At 38.0% G+C, this 20,291-nt stretch overlaps 1 protein-coding gene across 3 annotated transcripts in view; it reads right to left on the bottom strand.

The window, feature by feature from the left end:
- LOC127634292 (coronin-2B) overlaps positions 1 to 20,291 on the bottom strand; it is a 66,970-nt gene that overhangs the window by 9,741 nt on the left and 36,938 nt on the right. The window contains exons 2-5 of one of the 3 annotated variants that reach the window (XM_052113821.1): positions 10,169 to 10,255; positions 7,902 to 8,102; positions 1,136 to 1,252; positions 4 to 153 (exon numbers count right to left, since the gene is read on the bottom strand). In XM_052113821.1, coding sequence (XP_051969781.1) covers positions 4 to 153; positions 1,136 to 1,252; positions 7,902 to 8,102; positions 10,169 to 10,255 — 555 coding nt within the window. Of the gene's footprint in view, positions 1 to 3; positions 154 to 1,135; positions 1,253 to 7,901; positions 8,103 to 10,168; positions 10,256 to 18,374; positions 18,476 to 20,291 lie in introns of those variants that run through there. The other 2 variants (XM_052113977.1, XM_052113906.1) reach the window with 2 other exon arrangements.

Raw genomic sequence — 20,291 nt, 5'->3', positions numbered from 1 at the left:
TACCTTGTAGTCATAGCCAGCACTGAAGAGAATGCCACTAGTGGTTGGGTGCCACTCTATGAGGCCTACACGCCTGCTGTGGCCATACAGTTCTAATAGAGCCTCGGTCAAATTTCTTCTCAGTCCACCATCAGGGATGTCCCATATTCGCACCTGACAAACATGCAAACACACAGATGCCAAATATCACTTATGATATTGTTTCCAAGCTGGTTTTAGGCTTTCACGTTTAAACTCTTTAATACTCAGCAAGCCTTGATTAAGAGTGCAATTTAAGAACAAAAATGGAATATAATCTATGATGACTGAAATATAGGAATTTGAAAGTTACATTTGTGTAGAAGCAAAACATTTCTTGTATCAGAGAACACAAACTAATTTGACTGATAAACATAATAGGAAAATGGTCAATTAAATATGTTTAATGGTCAATATTCAAAAGGTATTTGACAGCAGTATGCAATGACTGACCAATCAGAATCAAGCATTCCAGAGAGCCATGTATGAATAATATGTTTTTCCTGGGCACTCACCATGGAGGTCTTGAGCAAAGCACTGGGATATTTATGCTATTGTGTAAAATTATACAGTTAACATTAAAATAAATACCGTATCTGCTTCTTTTAATATTTCTTTTTATTCCGCAGGGTCACTTAAAGTAATTTATGTGAAAAAGAAAATGTATTTTCATAAGAAAAGTTATGGAGACATACTATATTTACATGAATCCATATTTTTGAATTATTTATCCCTATCCTTGTTATGCTGGTTAAGGCTCAGTGCTGGTAACTGGAAGTTTGCTGGTTTTATCTCAGCAAATAGTGATGAATGAGCCATCACTATTGTGCCCTTGAGCAAGATACTTAACCCCAGGTTGCGCCAAGGGAATTGTCCCTGTAAAACTTCAGCGTTAGACATCACTTGAAAGTTGTGGAAACAGATTTCACTGACACTGGTGTATTTTGGCGATACATAACGATTGTTTGAATCACTGTTAAAATTAACAAAAAAGTAATGCAGGTGTTCATTTATGAAAATATAAATAAATGACACAGAATGGGGTTTTATAAATGTTGTACTTGATTGCTAAATACTTTGACCACTGTGGTGAATGTTACACTTTTAGCTTACTCACAGAAGAGTCCTCTGAACAAGAAGCGATTATGTTGTCATGAAAAGGATTCCATTTTATGTCCAGGACGTTGCCTTGGTGACCGCAGACCTTTGGATAGTGAGATTCGATCCGGCCAAACTGTGGGAGGGAACCACAGGTTACTGATCTGATTTATTTTTTCAATATGACAAGGAATATGAATATATATATATATATATATATATATATATATATATATATATATATATATATATATATATATATACACACACCGATCAGCCACAACATTAAAACCACCTGTCTAATATTGTGTATTTCCCCCTCGTGCCACCAAAACAGCACCAACCCGCATCTCAGAATAGCTTTCTGAGATGATATTCTTCTCACCACAATTGTACAGGGTGGTTATCTGAGTTACCGTAGACTTTTCATTTTAACCAGTTGGCCATTCTCTGTTGACCTCGCTCATCAAAAAGGCATTTCCATCCACAGAACTGCTGCTCAATGGATGTTTTTTGTTTTTGGCACCAATCTGAGTAAATTCTAGAGACTGTTGGGTGTGAAAATCACAGGAGATCAGCAGTTACAGAAATATTCAAACCAGCCCACCTAGCACCAACAATCATGCCATGGTCCAAATCACTGAGATCACATTTTTCCCCCATTCTGATGGTTGATGTGAACATTAACTGAAGCTTCTGACCCATATCTGCATGATATTATGCACTGAACTGCTGCCACATGATTGTTTGATTAGATAATCGCATGGATGATTGTTGGTGCCAGACAGGCTGGTGCTGTTTTGGTGGCACAAGGGGGACCTACACAGTATTAGACAGGTGGTTTTGTGGCTGATCGGTGAATATAGTATACACACACACACACACACACACACACACACACACATACACACACACACACACACACACACACACACACACACACACACACACACACACACACACACACACACACACACACACACACACACACACACACACACACACACACACACTCAACAACAACAACAACACAAACACATATAACATAACATAACAAGATAAACAAACAATTTATTGTTAATAAAATAACATAAATTATGGAGATATTTAAGGTCCACACCATTATCACATGTGGACAAATACAGCTCCTTAGTAATGCACACAAATGTCCACTATGTGGAGCTACATCACTACAGTCATACAGTCAACATTTAGAACGTCAGTGATGATGTCATGAATGTTTGATGACACTTTTTTGGATTTGTAGTTCAGGACAAGCTTGAGTGCACCCGGAGTGGGCTGGTTTAGGAAGTCTTCATCTATAGGTCAGGGTTTCAATGAAATGCAGTCATTGCAGAGTTTTATGATTTTTTTAATGTACTGCAAATGTTTTCTTACACTACAGTGTATACATGATGGCTTTTACACTGATTTTCAGTGTGGGTTGTTGACACTGATGTGTTGGCCTGACATCAGGCTCTCAGTAGTCACTGCCTGTGATCTTGCAGTCGCAGGAGATAAAAGGAGATAAGGATAGTAATATATTTGATGCAGTGGGTAAAGCCATGTGATTATCCTAATTATGATGTCAGTGGATGTGCCAAGGTCTAGATTTCCAATAAGTCTGTATTGATGTTATAAATATTCTTTAACTTTAATCTTTGAAATACAATTGATTCCTTTAAATTGATAATGTAATGTAAAAGAAAGATGGTGCCAAAACATGGTGCATCCTTGTGGACAAACTGAAGCAGAAACGTTCTCCAGGGGCTGGTTGCGTAAACATAGCCATTAACTTAAGACTTCTTCTAACAATTAGTCTGACTAGCTAAAGACGCCATAGAAGGCCAGTTGCATAGAAAAAAGCTCACAGCTGTCTTTAGTAGGCCAAAAACACATGACAAAATCTCAAGTGAAGACATTTCAATCCCTCAACAGAAGCCCCCACTAGCTCAGGTGATATTTTCCACGACAACATAAAATGTAAACAAAAGTTAGCCTAGGGGTGTGCTGTCATACATTTAGGTCTTAAATTAGAGTTTATAAATCTAAGTTTTTATGCAACTGACTGAAAAAGTTATGATCAAAATTTAAGACGAATAACTAGTAAGACTAGTCTAAAAAATGTTATGCAACCGGCCCCAGATTTTGATGAGCCACACTTCAATTATTGTTACAATTATTGTTACATCATCTACTGCTAATCATATAAGATTCACAAAAACATTGTTATGGGCCAGCCCAGAAATACAATTTGCACAATTGTTTGTGTTCTTTCAATGGTTGATGAATACAATATAAGGAGACCTTAGGCAATTCATATATTATTGTCAAATATACAACAGTTAGTTCCGGTCCTCAAATCTGATTGGACGAGAGACGTTCCATGAGCACTGATGGTCTCACACCATCAACGCTCCGACGCTTCACTGTGTGTGCATCACTCCGCTTGTGTTCGTGCCATTCTAAAATAAAGTGTAAGAGTAGTGCAAGAGTTACTGTGCAAGTGTCTCTTATATGTATTTTTTTATTTTATTATTTGACATTACATATGTTAGCCAGCATGTGGTGGCAAAAGATAATTTTGGTGTGCAATATGAGCAGTTAGTGATGTGAAGTGAATCTATCAGTCATTGTTTACATACATACGTACTACATGACTACAGCTAGAAAATATCTTTAAATGGCTTTATACGAACAACTTCAGCATTACGGCTCATCACAGCTGAGAGACACAACAGACAGATTAATTACACAAACTGAAGGAGCTTACCTCTAACTGGAGTTTCCAGATTGGAGAAAAAGTACTGTTAAAAATGATGGAGGACATTGCGGTTTCTATAGTGAAAGATTCTTGCACATCGGCTATAGCGAAATAGGGAGAATTACCCCCGCTTGGACAGCTATTTTTCCACTGAGAAAGCTGATCTCCAGAAACAGGTGATTGCACATGCTCCGTCTCTCTCTCTCTCTCTCTCACACACACACACACACACACATGTTGTGTTTCCATGTTTTATGGGGACTTTCCATAGACATAATGGTTTTTATACTGTACAAACTTTATATTCTATCCCCTAAACCTAACCCTACCCCTAAACCTAACCCTCACAGAAAACATTCTGCATTTTTACATTTTCAAAAAACATAATTTAGTATGATTTATAAGCTGTTTTCCTCATGGGGACCAACAAAATGTCCCCACAAGGTCAAAAATTTCGGGTTTTACTATCCTTATGGGGACATTTGGTCCCCACAAAGTGATAAATACACGTTCACACACACACACACACACACACACACACACACACACACACACACACACACACACACACACACGCATGCACATATGCATGCACATATGCACACACATATGCACACACACATCCATCCTTGTTTATCCAATAAATTGGTAGAAACAGCACAACTGTGATACTATTTCTGAAGTAAAATTTTTGAATTACTAACGGAGGCTTGGACTCATCATTTGGTTTGAACCAGCAACGGCAGATTCTGATCCCCCGCATTGAAATTAGTTCATGCACAAATTAGTTTTTATGACCGTACTCAGTTTTCCCTTATTTTGTTAAATGTACATGTTCATTGAACTGTTGAATATAAGCAATATCACTCTACTGCGATCAAATTTGATGTAATGCCATATCGCACTCTTGCTCATGTGATATTGCTTAAATAATACATTCATTTATAATGCTATTTCCTTTATTATCACAGAAAGCCTACAGTTGTATGTTCACACACCGAACCACACAAATTCTGTTAGGACTTCGACTCTCCCACATCAACTAAAATGTGACAATTACTTTCTTCTGTCATACCGTATATAACATATTCGTTCTGCTTCAAATCGTGCTTTAGGTCTCTATGGTTAGGTTTAAAAAAAAATAAAATACATGTTTAATGCAGAGATTAAGAATGTTTCCATGCACAAATATGCAGTAACTTTGCTGTGAGTGCCTGCCTAATAACAAATTATCATTCTTAGATATTTAGAGACAGCAGGAGAATAAAAGAGTGTGGAACCACTCTCATATGCACAGTTGGATTTAACACTAGATTTGCACTACCACATCACAAGAAAAGTGCTGCTTTTGATTCAGTCATGACTGGCCAGCACTACTCTTCTCTAAAGTCTAGGCTATTTAATATTATTAAGCATACTCCTAAATCTAAACCTTTCCATGGCTCTTGAACGCAGTTGTGAATAAGTGACATTTAAAAATGGATGTGGGTCTAGTAAAAAGGGCTTTTGGACAAATTTCTATAAGGGCTTTTGGGCAGGGTAGTCCAGTTGGCAGTTTCCTATCAGTGTTGCCAGATGGCCCAGACTCCCTCTTATGTGTGTGTGTGTGTGTGTGTTTGCACAATTTGTTTAGAGGGGAGTTCATTATTTAAGAAATCTGATATCATCCCAAACCTTTACAAAACCCTGTAACACGTTACCATTTTGAGACATTTCTCTCAGCAGCTGCCTGGCAGGTCAAGGAAAGGAATTGTGTTTCCAAATAGTTAAATAGTTAATAATGACATCATTGTGAATACCACAGCATTCTATTCATGCTCTTTTTTCTCTGGGCCATCTCATGGTGTCTTCAGTATGCTGTTTCTATTCCACAACTAAAGCTCCTTTGTCCTGAGGAATTTTATTTGAAAGCCAACGTTCAACCACTATATTGCTCCCATGTGTCTGGATTTCTCTCAGAAAATATACTATTGCTGATCTCATAATAGACAGACGGAAATTATTTGACCATTCAGGGTCAACTTATGGCCTCGGCATCATAAGTTGTTAATAAACAAACTGTGGGCATGATGTTGGTTTTTGATCATTCAAAAAGTTAAAATCTTTGGTTATATCATACAGCCAAGGTGAGATTATTATTTGTTTTTAAATAGCCACATATGATGAATGTCAGATTTCAGTGATAGTGGCAAAACATTTCCCATTAAGTATTTTATGCAATCAAACTTTGCAATGATGTCAGATTCTACAGAGAAAAAGAAAGTGAGACAGACAGTGAGAGTGAGATAGATAGATAAATAGATAGAGAGAGAGAGAGAGAGAGAGAGAGAGAGAGAGAGAGAAAGAAAGAAAGAGAGAGGGTGATTGACGAAAATGGGAGAAAATTTATCCCCATGATGTGTAAAGAGGAGCACATATGCGGAAGTCCGAGGGACTGAACTCTGTCAACTGCTCTTTCAAGGCCTGGGAGCCTAGCTGGAGTCACGCACTCTGCAAAATGAGCATATTAAGGGCATAAAAGGGCACAAAGCTGGCCTTCTACATTACACATTAACTGGATGACTCTGAATGTTTATCACAAAAGTGCTATTGATAGTTTCTCTAAGTTGGCTGAGACTCTGACCGAGGGTATGTAGGCACACTGGGTAGTGTTGCGTGACCGGAAGGACACCCAGAAGGAGGGACAGAAGTAAAGAATAAAGAGGAGATGACTGGGAGGAAGGACTGGACATGCTAAAATCTCATTGTCAAGCCAATGATAAATGGCTTTGTGGCTGTGCCATTCTTTGTGTCAGTCTTTTTGACTGTGCTACTCAGTTACATGCAGGGAAGATTGGATTCCCCTTTGAATGTTTTACATTTTATATCTTAAGAATGCAGTAGCTTGCCTTTTATCTTAATATTATATGTTATGACTGCTACCCATGTCATTTATCTTTCCTAATGAAGCAGACATAAGAAACTATACTCTGATCCAGCCAAAGCACATTGATGTTCACAATAATTGGCCTACACCATGGTAATATCAGTTTCAGTGGCCAGGAGGTTACAACTCGCAGTGCTTTCCAATTTACAGCATTAAAGCCAGAGATCAAAGGGAAAGCATCTGCTCTTTGCCCAATACTCATATTTTACTCACCTGTAAACAGGGTGAAGGAGAGATTTAATATCTAAAGCAGGTCAAGCTACAAGGTGAGGAACTTGAGTCATCATTTAAAGCATGATGATGATAGCATACTGTTCTTAAAGCTTACAGCAAAGAATGCCATAAACATGGGCAATAGGGCAAAAGCAACAGTAAAAATAAGTTTGCAAGTTCTGCTAATTCATTTGACAAACTAATTTGTGCCATATGGACAGAATATAACCCTCCTGAAAGAGATACCTTTCCTTCAGGGAATACATTATTCTATTCAGCATGTAGGTGATAACAGTGATCAGAACAGAACAGTGAAGCTGGATGGCAGGTTTAAGTTGGTTACCAAGACTGGCAAAGCTGGTGCTGTTTCTCCCAGACCGACTATAACCATCCAACTGACCAGGCTGGGTGACCAGCTAAGACCAGCTAACAAGCTTAGATGGGGTTTTACCTGTTTTTATTTATTTATTTTAATCATGCCATTTTTAACATTTAGTCCTGCTGCAACTGTCTCTTGCCTGTCATACAGTTTTAAAAAAAGAAAAATATTATGATGGCATGTTTGCTCTGTAATTTACTCAGGATTGGAAGACCTCTTGAGTGGCACAACTGCTCTAAGTTGTTCCAAGTTACACAGTGAATTGTGAACATGAATTGAACTAACAGCTAATGACTCCAGTTTCAACATTGTGAATGCATGTAACATAGCCAAAGTAACTTTCTTGAAAGTTTAGCATCATTCCTAACATGCTGCTGTTTGTGCCTGTCTCACCGCCCACATTGTGTTAGTCATTCATTTAGTAGTAGCCGTAAGAAAAATGGTCCAGAGGAAACGCACATGAGCGGAGTATGGCCGGGCAGGAGGACTGTCGCCATGGTTACCTGAGTGACCGGGATAACAACGAAGGATCCTCCTCCCGCACTCTCCGTAACTATGGCGAGGAACTTGCCGTTGACCGCACAGAAGTGGTTGTCATGGACGTTCTTTGTGATTGCGATGCCTTCGAAGCAGTGCTCTCGGTTGGCCACTTTGCCATAGACGTTTCGAAACTTGGAGCTTCGGTAGGTTGGCCGCCATGACATCTGCAAAACACATACAAAGAGGAAACCGTTGTGAGGAAAAGCATCATTAGAACAGGTTTTCAGGGTTTATTTACTTCCATTAAGAACTTTATTTTTAATATTTACTCATACTAAAAAATTTGTTCAATTTAAAGGAATAATTCACACAAAAATGAAAATTCTCTCATCATTTACTCACCCTCATGCCATCCCAAATGTCTATGGTGTTCTGTATTCTGCAAAACACTGACAAAGATTTTTAGAAGAATATTTAATCTCTGTAGGCCCATTCAATGCAAGTGAATGGTGGGTAGATCTTTGAAGCTCCAAAAAGTTTAAAGGCAGCATAAAATAAATCCATATGGACTCCAGTGGTTAATTCCATGTTTTAGAAGCAATATAATAGGTGTGGGTGAGAAACAGACTTTTTTACTATAAATCTCAACTTTCACTTCCATATTCTTTAGACTTTGGTCAATTCACATCTTTGTGCATATCGCCACTTACTGGTTGGTGCTGGTCAATAGGGCTGCAGCTAACGATTATTTTGATAATCGAGTAATCTAACGATTATAAGCACGGTTATTCGACTATTCGACGATTATTGCAATGATTAATCATTAGCTCTTAACCGATTATTCAGCTTGTGTTTAATTCAGTAAAGAAATTCACTGCTGAAAATGCTATTGTTATCAGGTGTTTTTGTCTTGTTTTCCATTTAAAATTGTCTAAAAATTCTTAAAACAAGATACATTTACTTGATAAGCAACATATAACATATTTAGACTTGCTTTAAGAGGATGTATCTTAAATATAAGTGTATTTTGTATATTAGAGTATTTTTTCACTTGGTTATGCTTCTGCAAGTGCAGTAAAGACGACATATACTTGTATTTAAGATCTATTCTCTTAATATCTTATATGTTTGACCACCCTGCCATCTGGTTAATGCATCTTTTCTTAAAGGATTTTTTGATATTTATATTGGAAAACAAGCCAAAACAAAAATAAATAAAAAACGTGTTTTGTTCAGTGTATTATGGGATGAAGACTTCCCTCTCTCACCTTTCTGTTCACTTCAATCCATCTTTAACTCACAAAAAAAAAAACCTCACTCTAATAAAGTTGTGTAATGCCAATTTTCTTCCCAATAAGAAATGCACAGTGAGACATACTGTATTATGATTCAATAAGTCATGAGACAATAAGTTATAACATTCACTCGACAGAATGTGTATCAGCTGGGTGCAGTTTCAATCTGGACACTTCACGCAGCTCATGGAAGAGGCGCTGACCGCACAGACAAATGCCAGTTTCGGAGTTTGTAGTTATTTACGTGATCTGCTTCCATATTATTTGAACTTTAATAAAGCTTTAACGCATGAAATATAACAGCATTTAAGATTATAACTGCATTTTTTAAAGATGCAACACTGGGGTGTTTCCTTTAAAGACAATCGACATGCATGTTTTGCTTCAGCGGAGCTCCAGCTCCACTTATTCCTCAATGAGAAAGCTTATTTACATATTTTGTATTATTCCCTCATACATTGTGATCTACATCACCTGAAGCTGTTTGGAAAGTTTAGAGTGCATCTGGACTGTGAGCTGTGTAATTCTTCCTCTCCTCATTCAGGTGTGAACTGCAATGCTGCTCTTGTGCGTTATCATTAGAGTTTATGATCTCATGTTACGTTAAATGAGATCAAACGACTATTCAACAACCAACATTTTTGACGAAAATGTTTTATTGTCAGTGTTGTCAATAATGTCGACTAGTTTCAGCCCTATTGGTCAAAGGTAGAGATTTGTAGTAAAAAGTATTTAAATATTGACCTGTTTCTCACCCACACTTATCATATCACTTCTGAAGACATGGATTTAACCACTGGAGCCTTATGGATTACTTTTAAGATGCCGTTGTGCTTTTGAAGCTTTCTACTTGCATTGTATGGACCTACAGAGCTGAGATATTCTTCTAAAAATCTTTGTGTTCTGCAGAAGAAAGAAAGTCATTCACATCTGGGATGGCATGAGATTAAGTTATAAGCAAATTATGTAAGAATTGACCCTTCGCTAAATCCCACCTTAAAAGTGTTTCTGACCAATCCTATCCTAGCAACTGTAGCCGTGCTCCATTTCTCTGACAAGCGCTTGCTTTTTCCAATGAGAGTCTATGGGAGGAATGTGTGCAGTTTTAAGCTTTTGACAAAAAATATCTACAAAATGTACAAAACATTGTTGCTAGATCACTTGTAATAGTTACACGAGGTACCTAAAGTGGATCCATGCAGTGTATTTTCATTCTTTTAAAAAAAAAATCTTTAAATAAATATCGAGAAGAGCATCCTATGGAATAAACTGTCATTCCTCATTCCCATATGAACACGTTTAACATCAGCTAGGACACATATATTTGCTCCAAGGTAAATTAAAGCTAATATCTTAACATTAATTCAGGACTTAGGAAAGAGTTCACAGCATCATAGTGAGTGTTTTATGATACGTTATTAGCAGTTCTGTTCACTTGTGCAAATGTATGAGGTGTGTCACCATCAAATGGCACTCTTCTCTTTTCAAGTGACTGTGATGATCATTTGTCGCGGTTCTGATTCTCAGTCTCCACAGTTTTCAATCAAATTACAGTGCAATTTTACTATTTCTTTTACAAAAAACATCAGATAAATATGCTTTACAATGTCACTCTTCATTCCAGCCCAAGAATATTGTCAATTGTAAATGGACATTTATAACTCAGGAAAATATGTTTTCTTTTGCAGCGGGGCTGTAGATTCTGCAGTTCTGGAGCACCACTGCTGGAAAACAATGCTAGAAATTGCCGTTTTGCATGAAGCCGAGAAGTAAGAGCAGCATTTTTTTCATTATGTTTTTGAGCTTGTGCTTGAGTGTAACATCATCAGATCCATCTGCAGCACTGGCGCAGGTGCACTTTAGTCAGAGTGGATCAGAGAAATGTGATTAAAGTTTACATTCCAGTATAAAGAGATTAAAATAGGAGTTACCCCACATATCTTCCTGTGATTGTCATTACTCTGATTATTAGCATAATCACAATATTGTTTACATGAGCAACAGTTTAATCGCAGTATCCCCTTAAACAATTAAACATTGTAATCACATTATGAGGGTGCATGTAAACATACCCATTGTTTTGCAGTAGAATGTTGTTATTATTTGCACACCATTAAAAATGTAAAATAATTAGAGTCTGAATATGCACGCACGCACGCACACACACACACACACACACACACACACACACACCCTAATTTAACGAGAAGTCTGATTTATTAAATAACATCATAGTGTGTTTTTAAACATTGGTCATAACTGTAGTGGTAAATTTACCATAGGACATAAAATAAAACCAGGCTAAACAAGCCTACACCCAAAACCCAACTAGTTTTTACACACAAATCACAGCCCAACATCACTAGGAGTTTATTGCATTTCTCATCTATTGCTTTTAGATCTTGCTGCCTTCGACACAATAGATCCTCTTGAATAGGCTTGAGAATTATGTTGGCATTTGTGGACTTGCATTAGCATGTTTAGGTCCTTTTTAGCAGACTGCTACCACTTTGTCTGTGTAAACAAGGAATTGTCAAATCAAACAAAAGTATGGAGTGCCACAAGGATCAGTTATAGGGCCTCTTCTTTTCTCTTTATATATGCTTCCCCTGGGATATATTATCAGGAATTGTGGAATAAGTTTCCTTTGTTATGCCGATGATACCCAACTTTAATTGTTCAATGTTTAAGATGGCGCCGAGTATGACTGCTGCGTTGTGAGCTCCGACCCAATATTGCAGTTTTTTGTTTGTTTTGTCTACAATTCTTATGTTTTTGTCTTGGATGTTGTCTGCCTTATTGTATACGATAGACAAACACTTTTGGACATTGGTTCTGCAAAAGCACACTAAAAACCGGACTTTAAATACCTCAATGCTCACCCGTTGTTTTCAAACACTCCAGCGGAGACCTTTGTCTAGGCAGCCTGGCTGCGGAAACACCGCCGGAAAAGGGGAAGGAGAGCCGGCGTTCTCATCAGACTAAGACGTCATGCAAATCGACCCCAGCTACCCAGTATTCTACTGGCAAATGTTCAGTCTCTGGACAACAAGCTCTGAGAGCTGAGTGCACGGATCTCTTTCCAACGACAGACCTGCACCAACGATCATGACCCGCAGCAGCAAACTTCATTACAGCTTCTTCCCCCAATCAAACTATGTAAAGCAACATGTGTGTACATGTTTGTATTTTTGAGAAAATAACGTTTATGCACTAATTTTATGCACACATTTTTTAAGTAATTGAAATAAGGCCATACAATAAGGCTCAACATTTGTCCACAAGCCTTTTGAGAACTGGATCTTGTACCCTAGAGTTTTTGCTACAAAATGATGTGAAAACCATCCTGATCACTCATTCATACAAAACAATATAGTCATTTATCTTTTGTAAGACACTTTTAATGAAAAGTCATATGCGAGGAGGCGTGAACTATAATGAATATTAATTGTAATTCACACCTGAGGAGACAAAGACCTTCCCCTGGGCCCATCAATGAGGAATGTGACAGAAAGATAATGAATATGATGAGACTTAATGATGAAAATCAAGTTTTAAGTTAAAAGAAGTAATCTGACTATACATTTTCTTTACATAAAGACTTTACTTAATTATAGACCTACACTACCATTTAAAAGAAGTCTCTTCTGCTCACCAAGGCTGCATTTATTTTATCCAAAATACAGTAAAAACAGTGATATTTTGTACTATTTTTACAATTTAAAAGAACACTTTTCTATTTGAATATACTGTAAAATGCATTTGTGATCAAAGCTGAATTTTCAGCATCATTACTGCAGTCTTCAGTGTCACATGATCCTTCAGAAATCATTATAATATGCTGATTTTCTAATATGGGCATATTTAAAGTGCATTTTACTCATTTAACCTGAACACATATTTGCAAGCACAAGCTCTGTTGATGATAATGAGGCAGCATAAACACTAGTTAAAATATTATCTAAAAATTCATATTATTTTTATATCATATTACATATCATATTTATATTATACAGCAAACAATTTAAATACCTGCTTTAGCAGGTGGGTGGGATCACATTACAGATAATTAGCTGAGCCAGTAAAAATTGTACATCGCTTTGTTTCATACAAATTACATTGCAGGAGAATATTTGTTTTAAATTTGAATTGTTTTATTTAAAAGTAGACATTTTAAGCTTTCTTTAGACATATGTTTCATGTTTTTTTGATGAGTATTCACGGAGTTTCAGTTCATTTTTGTGACGTGTTTCAGATTGCTGTTAGCTCACCCTTTTTTTTTCCCTTATTTTACAAAAGCACAAGGTTTTGTTGTTATTGTGAGTGTACACAAGAAAAGTAGACCCTTTATAGTCTCTAATGATGTCTTACACTTATCTGTATGCCACAAAATGATGGATAATTTTATGTTGTTTCCACTGTAATGATGAAAAAATCCAGCAGGACGCGCCGGCGCATCCGTCGACCCCAGAGGGTTAATCTTCCACTGGACTGTCATAAATTATTTTCTCTCTTAAAAACATACTGGCAACTGACTATCAACCGACAGCCTGAATACAGTGCTATACAACCTATGGTATATTTTATATATACTATTTTTATTGTATACTGTGTATTCTATATTGTGTGTATGTGTATTCTATATTGTTTGTATTGTATACTGTACATTGCATATTATTATTTGTATATTGTGTTGTAATTATGTGTATTTTAGATATGTAAATTGTGTTGTGTAAATCTAATGTTTATTGTAAATTGGTCACTGTCATGACTGCTATGTTACTCGGAACTATACCCAAGACTTTCACCCACTGTTGCAATTGTGTATATGGTTGAGTGACAATTTGATTGATTTGATTATATTTCTTCAAAACCCAATGAAATTTCACAATTCTCCAAATTAGCAGAGTGTATCAATGAAATCAAACAATGGATGTTCAGAAATGTCCTTCCACTCAATTCCGACCAAACCGAGGTGCTAATTATTGGACCAAAAACAGCTAAAATATAATTTCAATCTCAATGGATGTACTGTTACACTGTCTTCTACAGCGAAGAACTTAGGTGTTATATATTTGATACCAATCTGTCCTCTGAAAATCACTTTTCCAATATTTGTAGAATATACACTAATATTATTCTATTTGTTTCCCTGTCCTAACCTCCCGATTTATATCCCGAGGTTACCAGAGCCGGCCAGACCCCGCTCCGGTCCTGCTCGGTGTCGGACTCCACTGCTATGTGCCTCTGAGTGATAATGACTAAATGCAGCCATGCCAGCCAGACATCACTTCAGTTTATTACGATGGACTTCAGAGGATGAACTGATGCCAACTTCAACCAAGACATGGTATACTTCATATGCCACTGCCTGAACCTCAACGAAATGACATGCCGGTTGAATTGCGATGCACATCACTGATCTCCGCCTGCATCACCTTGGTCTAATGATGGACTACACACTTAAAATGGAATACCTAGACTATCAATTAATTGCTAACAAATGACTTTATCAGCCGTCTAACAAAGGACAATTGCATCTATATGAACTTCTGCAGTTAATCCAGGATGAACTTCAGAGACATTAGACATTAATCTTACAGTTTACAGTATCTTTGTTTAAACACTGGCCCATAAAACTTACTTAGTTTACTAATTTTAAATCATGACTTGCACTGCACATAAATAACTATTATGGTATTATGTCAATCCTGTTTGGCCAGAGGTGAACTGCACCCAACAGTGAGCCTGGTTCCACCCAGGGTTCTTTTCCTCCATTAATCAACATATTATGGAGTTTTGTGTTCCTTTGCACAGTCGCCTTCGGCTTGCTTACTGGGGTTCTAAATACATTTATACCTATCTATCTATCTATCTATCTATCTATCTATATCTATATATATATATATATATATATATATATATATATATATATAAATATAAAAGTACTTCAGGGGCACAGTGGGCATCTACCTATTCCATTGCCCCTAACTGACTTTTCCTTCCGTCAGCGCATGACTCAGTTGTTCACCTTCGCAATGTCCATAAGAGGGGAAATGAGGAGAGGGACTTTGCATGTGAGTTTTTGATTGCAATGGATTATGATGAGACTGATCAGAAAGAGGTTTATAACATCTGCCTCGAACAACCTCTCAGTTGGGGGAGATAGAGAATCTGGAGCATTTGGGACTTTTTTGACTATCTCTTCGAGTGCAGGGTGTATGCACTCCTATCCCAGGAGAGGTTTCCCCAGGTGGACACTATCATCCTACCCTGAACAAGACCAATCCCCAGTCCTCCTATGACCCGTAAACGGAGGAGCTGGAAGAACAGGTCAGATGCAACCCCTCAGTTCGTTTCCATTGCCGACTGCCAGGAGACGGCGGGCGTTCTCGCTGCAGTTCTCCAGCTGCCAGTATTCCCAGCCACGGAGGCCGTTCCCCAGTCGCTGCCAGCGCTCACGGCCATGGAGGCTGTTCCCCAGTTGCTGCCAGTGTCCTTGACCACAGAGGCCGTTCCCCTGCTGTCAATGCTCCTGGCTATGGAGGTCGTTCCCCAGTCGCTGCCAGCATTCTTGGAAGCCGATCCCCTGTCGCCATCACCACTTCCAGCCACGGAGGTCATTCCCCAGTCGCTACCAGCACTCACGGCCAAGGAGGCCATTCCTCAGTCGCTGTCAGCGTCCTCGGCCTCAGAGTTATTCCCCTGCCACTGTCTGCACTCCTGGACATTGAGGCTATTCCCCAGTCGCTGTCAGTATCCTCGGCCACAAAGACCGTTCCCCTTCTGCTGCCGGCATCCTCGGCCACAGAGACCATTCCCATGCCGCTGTCAGCGCTCCCAGCCACAGGGGCTGTTCCCCAGTCACTGCCAGCATTCCTGGCCATGAAGGCCATTCCCCTATCATTACCAGCATTCCTGGTTCTGCCGCTTCTGTCTTGGTACCTGTTTATTTGTGGCCGAACCTTCGCACAAATGTCCCATCTCGTCTGTCGTTTGCCATGGCGGCATTTTGCCTTGTAGTCTCTGGCGATATGCGCTCATTTGTGTGTTTATGTCTGTGAGAGTGTGTGGCTTTGTTTTGTTTCCGTATTGCCACGTGTCTCTCAGTCTTGTGTCATACCTCATTGTATGCTCATTATTAGTTCAGTTGTTTCGCCTGCCCCTTGTTAACCTGTTTGATTTCTCTCCTTATATTAGCGCCTTGTGTTTGCTGTCCTGTGATGGATTGTTTTGTTTGCTCCTGTCGTCATGTGCTTGTGTTTACTGTCTGCCTTCCCTGTCGGTTCAGTACTTCTTGTATTTATTCTAGTTTGGTTATGTTAGTTTTCTTTTCTCCATCAAAAGAGTTTTTGTTATGTATGTTTTCTGTCTATTTTTATAAAAGCTCATTGTTTGCCTATATGTGCTTGGGTCCTTCCCTCAAACACCTCAATCCGTGACACACGTACAAACATTTGTAATTAGTGTATTAGCAATTGTTTTGAGATGATAAAGGAAATGTAGCTAATCAAATTCTGTTAGCAGTGGGCTATTAAAGTTTGACATTTATCTGACATTAGGCCTGTCACGATTAAATAACCATCTGATCATGGTTATGCGATCTAACTGCGGTTATATGAGACTGCAATTATTGGGCATTCTAATTCCAATCATATTTTAATGCCCAAATAAGGGAATTTTAATTGAATATACTGTATAAATGCCATGAACAGTGCGTTTGTGTGTCATTCAGTTAAACTCAAGCAATCTGATGCGTGCACTGTTATCAGAGGCTCGCACCATACTACCGCGAAAATATAAACAAAAAACTGTGACAGTTAGCGCAAAGCGCTCTGGTTTCACATTAAACGATCGTGTAATGGCAAATGTTACTGGTTCATTCACACAGTGGCACAGAGGAGGAAACATGAAATGATTAAACAAAATCACAAAAGTTTTGCTTCATGACAAATAAGGGCTCGTGGTTTAATCAGAGCATTAAAATAGTGTGTGAAAGTGCAGAAATTTGGACAGAAATATTTTAATATTGCATAATATAATAACATATTATATAAAGATAATAAAATATAAAAAATATTTTTTTTATAAAAATATAACATTTTAAATATATGATTAAAAAAAAACAACGATATACATTTAAAATTGACCAAAACTAAAGATGACCAAAAAGAGAGACATATTTGAAGTATTGTAAGTATTTTGATATTTAAAACATTATTTTTCATGTCATTCATACGTTTTTAAAGACTTAAAATGAAATCCCATGTCCTTATTTATTATTTGATTTATATATTTCAAGTTAAATGAGTAAAAATATTGTGAAATTCCTTAAAGAAACAATTAATTGTCATAGCCCTAAAACAGACAATTAATCGTCATAACTCACACTACCAATTGTTTCTTCCCACTTTGAACACTGCTCCTTTCTGTCTAATTTTAAAGCTATAGTTCACCCAAAATGATAATTATCTCATCATTTACTCATCCTTATGCCATCTCAAACTAGAATTACTTTTTTCTTCTACAGAGAACAAAGATATTTTGATGGAGATATGATGCTAATATATCCATACCATGCAAGTCAATGGGGTCCAACAATTTCAAGCTCTGAAATTTACATAACGGCAGCAAAAAGTTAATTCATACGAACCAAAAGGTTTAATCCACGTCTTCTGAAGCAATAAGATGAAAAACAACAACTCCTTTTTCACTATAAATCTTGACACTGCATCAAAATATCTTTGTTTGTGTTCCGCAGAATTAAGAGTGTCACGAGTTTGAGACGGCATAAGGTGAGTAAATGATGAGACTGAGAGAATGATCATTTTATAACTATTCCTTTAAGATTTCCCATAGTATATGTGTGTATTTACAGCTGTCCTAAAGCTTGCAGTGGTTTGTGAGTGTGTTGTCTTGCCTGTTGAGCCATAAAGCAGTGAAGAGAGAGGCCTTGGGCTGTGGAGAGATGTGTCTTTGAGATTTGCATACAAGGACATTCATATGATGCTGCCCATATACAGTATATACACATTCACTCACACACTTAGACCTTCAAACTGACACAAACTTAACATTCTCAAGTAGTTTCTTTGCATCTTTTATCCACAAAAACATGTTTGTTTTCTTCAAAATATGCTAATATTAATATACAATAATGTATTATCTATTTTCATCTCCAAACTGACACTAATTTCTTACCTTCCTAGTGGTTTTGTGCTGAACAGCCTCTGATAATTTTGCAAACAGCTAACGCCTCTGTGCTACAGAATCAGCAAGTATCCTCATTGGCTTCCTGCTTACATCTAGTTAACCAGCCCAAAGTTACTTGCATCTGTTTCTCTCTTTCCCTTTTCCTTCAAGCCTTCTCCCACATCCTCCTCCTCTAACCGAGGCAGACAGGCCCAGCCCCAGATAAGCTACTCTGCTGCTACTGTAACAGCTAGAGGTTGAATCTATCCCAAACAATCACACAGTGACTCGCTTTCTAACGAATACATATTGCTTCCCTAGAGACACAAGTTTCTGCTCCATCCACCCCGGCTCTTATGTCAGTGTTTGCTTTGCAGTGTCTTTTTGTCATGTATTGGCAGAGACTGACCCTAGTCACACTCCTGACCTCACTCTGTTTATCAAAATATATTGATCTTTATTAAAAGAGAGCTGGAAGAAATATAATAAATATGGCGCAACTGCACTCTTGTCTACATATGTCTTTGGGAAGTGCCCCCATCTGCACTGGTGGATGATGATTGAACTGTATCCATTCTGGCAGTTATGGTCATAAAACTAATGTTTATAAGATTACTCTCTTGTTCCTGAGCCCTTTCTGTGAAAATGTGAAAACATTGTTTTCACATTTTTTTTAAAAAATGTTCTCCTTTCTAACTGTCCAGTCCTCCAGATGAGACATTGTGCTGTTAAATATATGACAAAATTAAAGCCAGAAACACAGTACGCAAACACAAATGCAAGCCAACACATTGCCAACACGTGGTCCGGTTAAACATGCCAACATGCAATCTAGCATTACTATGGTGCTAACAAACCTCAGTACTCAAGGGGGAGATATAGTTAAGTTAAAAAAAAATCAGTGCCATTAAACAAAATGGTTGTGTTTTTAATACAACTTGGTTGCTATCAATATTTTTATTTTAACTTAATTGCCACAATATTCAAACTGTTGCCTGCCATGACGGTAATTGGCTTGAAAGAGAAAACTCAAAGTAGAAGAGGACAGTTCACTCTAATGTCTACAGTAGTGCACCTTGAGACAACATTGAAACTGGAACACGCATTTGCATTGTGTTATGAATTGCAGTCTCATAAATGCTGGGACGCAACAACACAAATTTAGCAAGAAGTGCCTATTAATGCACTTAATTTAATCGTATCAAAACCACAGAAAAAAAAAATACACATAATTTGTGGTTTTTGTAATTTACTCTGATATTTTGAGTTTGCATATGTATTCTGGCACAAAAAAACATATGGTATGTAAATTCACCTTTTGCATTGATAGATACTTTTGAGTCTCAGTGCTACTCTCAAACAAGAGTACATGTATGCATTATCAGTGCTGCATAACACTTTTTCTATGCACTGTTGCCATGGAGTCAGCATAATTTGCCCCCACTGTTACGAATGAGGCAGCGAGGAGAGAGGATCTAAATGCAGACTTCTTTATTTATTAAACAAACACAAAGGAAAAACCCTCAATGGGGAAACAAACAAAAACTAAGAACTCAGGCAGGGAACCACAGATCGGGCTTGACAACATTCAACGAACGACCAGGAGTGAACAAAAAGCAGGGCTTAAATAACCAGGGAGTGATGACTGAATTAGACACCGGTGAGAACAATGAACAAAATGGCAGTGGTGATGACAGGTGGATTCTGGGAAGTGTAGTACATTTAACAATGACAAGTGAAACCCAGGGCAGACAACAAGGGAATCGTGACATAGCAGCCCCCCCCTCAAAAATAAAAAAAAGCTGACCACCCATCAGGAAGAGCTGGCCACCCATCAGGAACAGGGTCAGGGGGCCTGGGAGGAGGCCACAGGACAGGGGGCCTGGGAGGAGGCCCTAGAGGCGGAGCCCTGGGAGGCTCGGGAGG

This window comes from Xyrauchen texanus, chromosome 1 (assembly GCF_025860055.1).
Source record: "Xyrauchen texanus isolate HMW12.3.18 chromosome 1, RBS_HiC_50CHRs, whole genome shotgun sequence".
NCBI lineage: Eukaryota > Metazoa > Chordata > Actinopteri > Cypriniformes > Catostomidae > Xyrauchen > Xyrauchen texanus.
The sequence above is the reverse complement of the archived record's forward strand: the minus strand, read 5'-3'. Positions and strand labels throughout refer to the sequence as shown.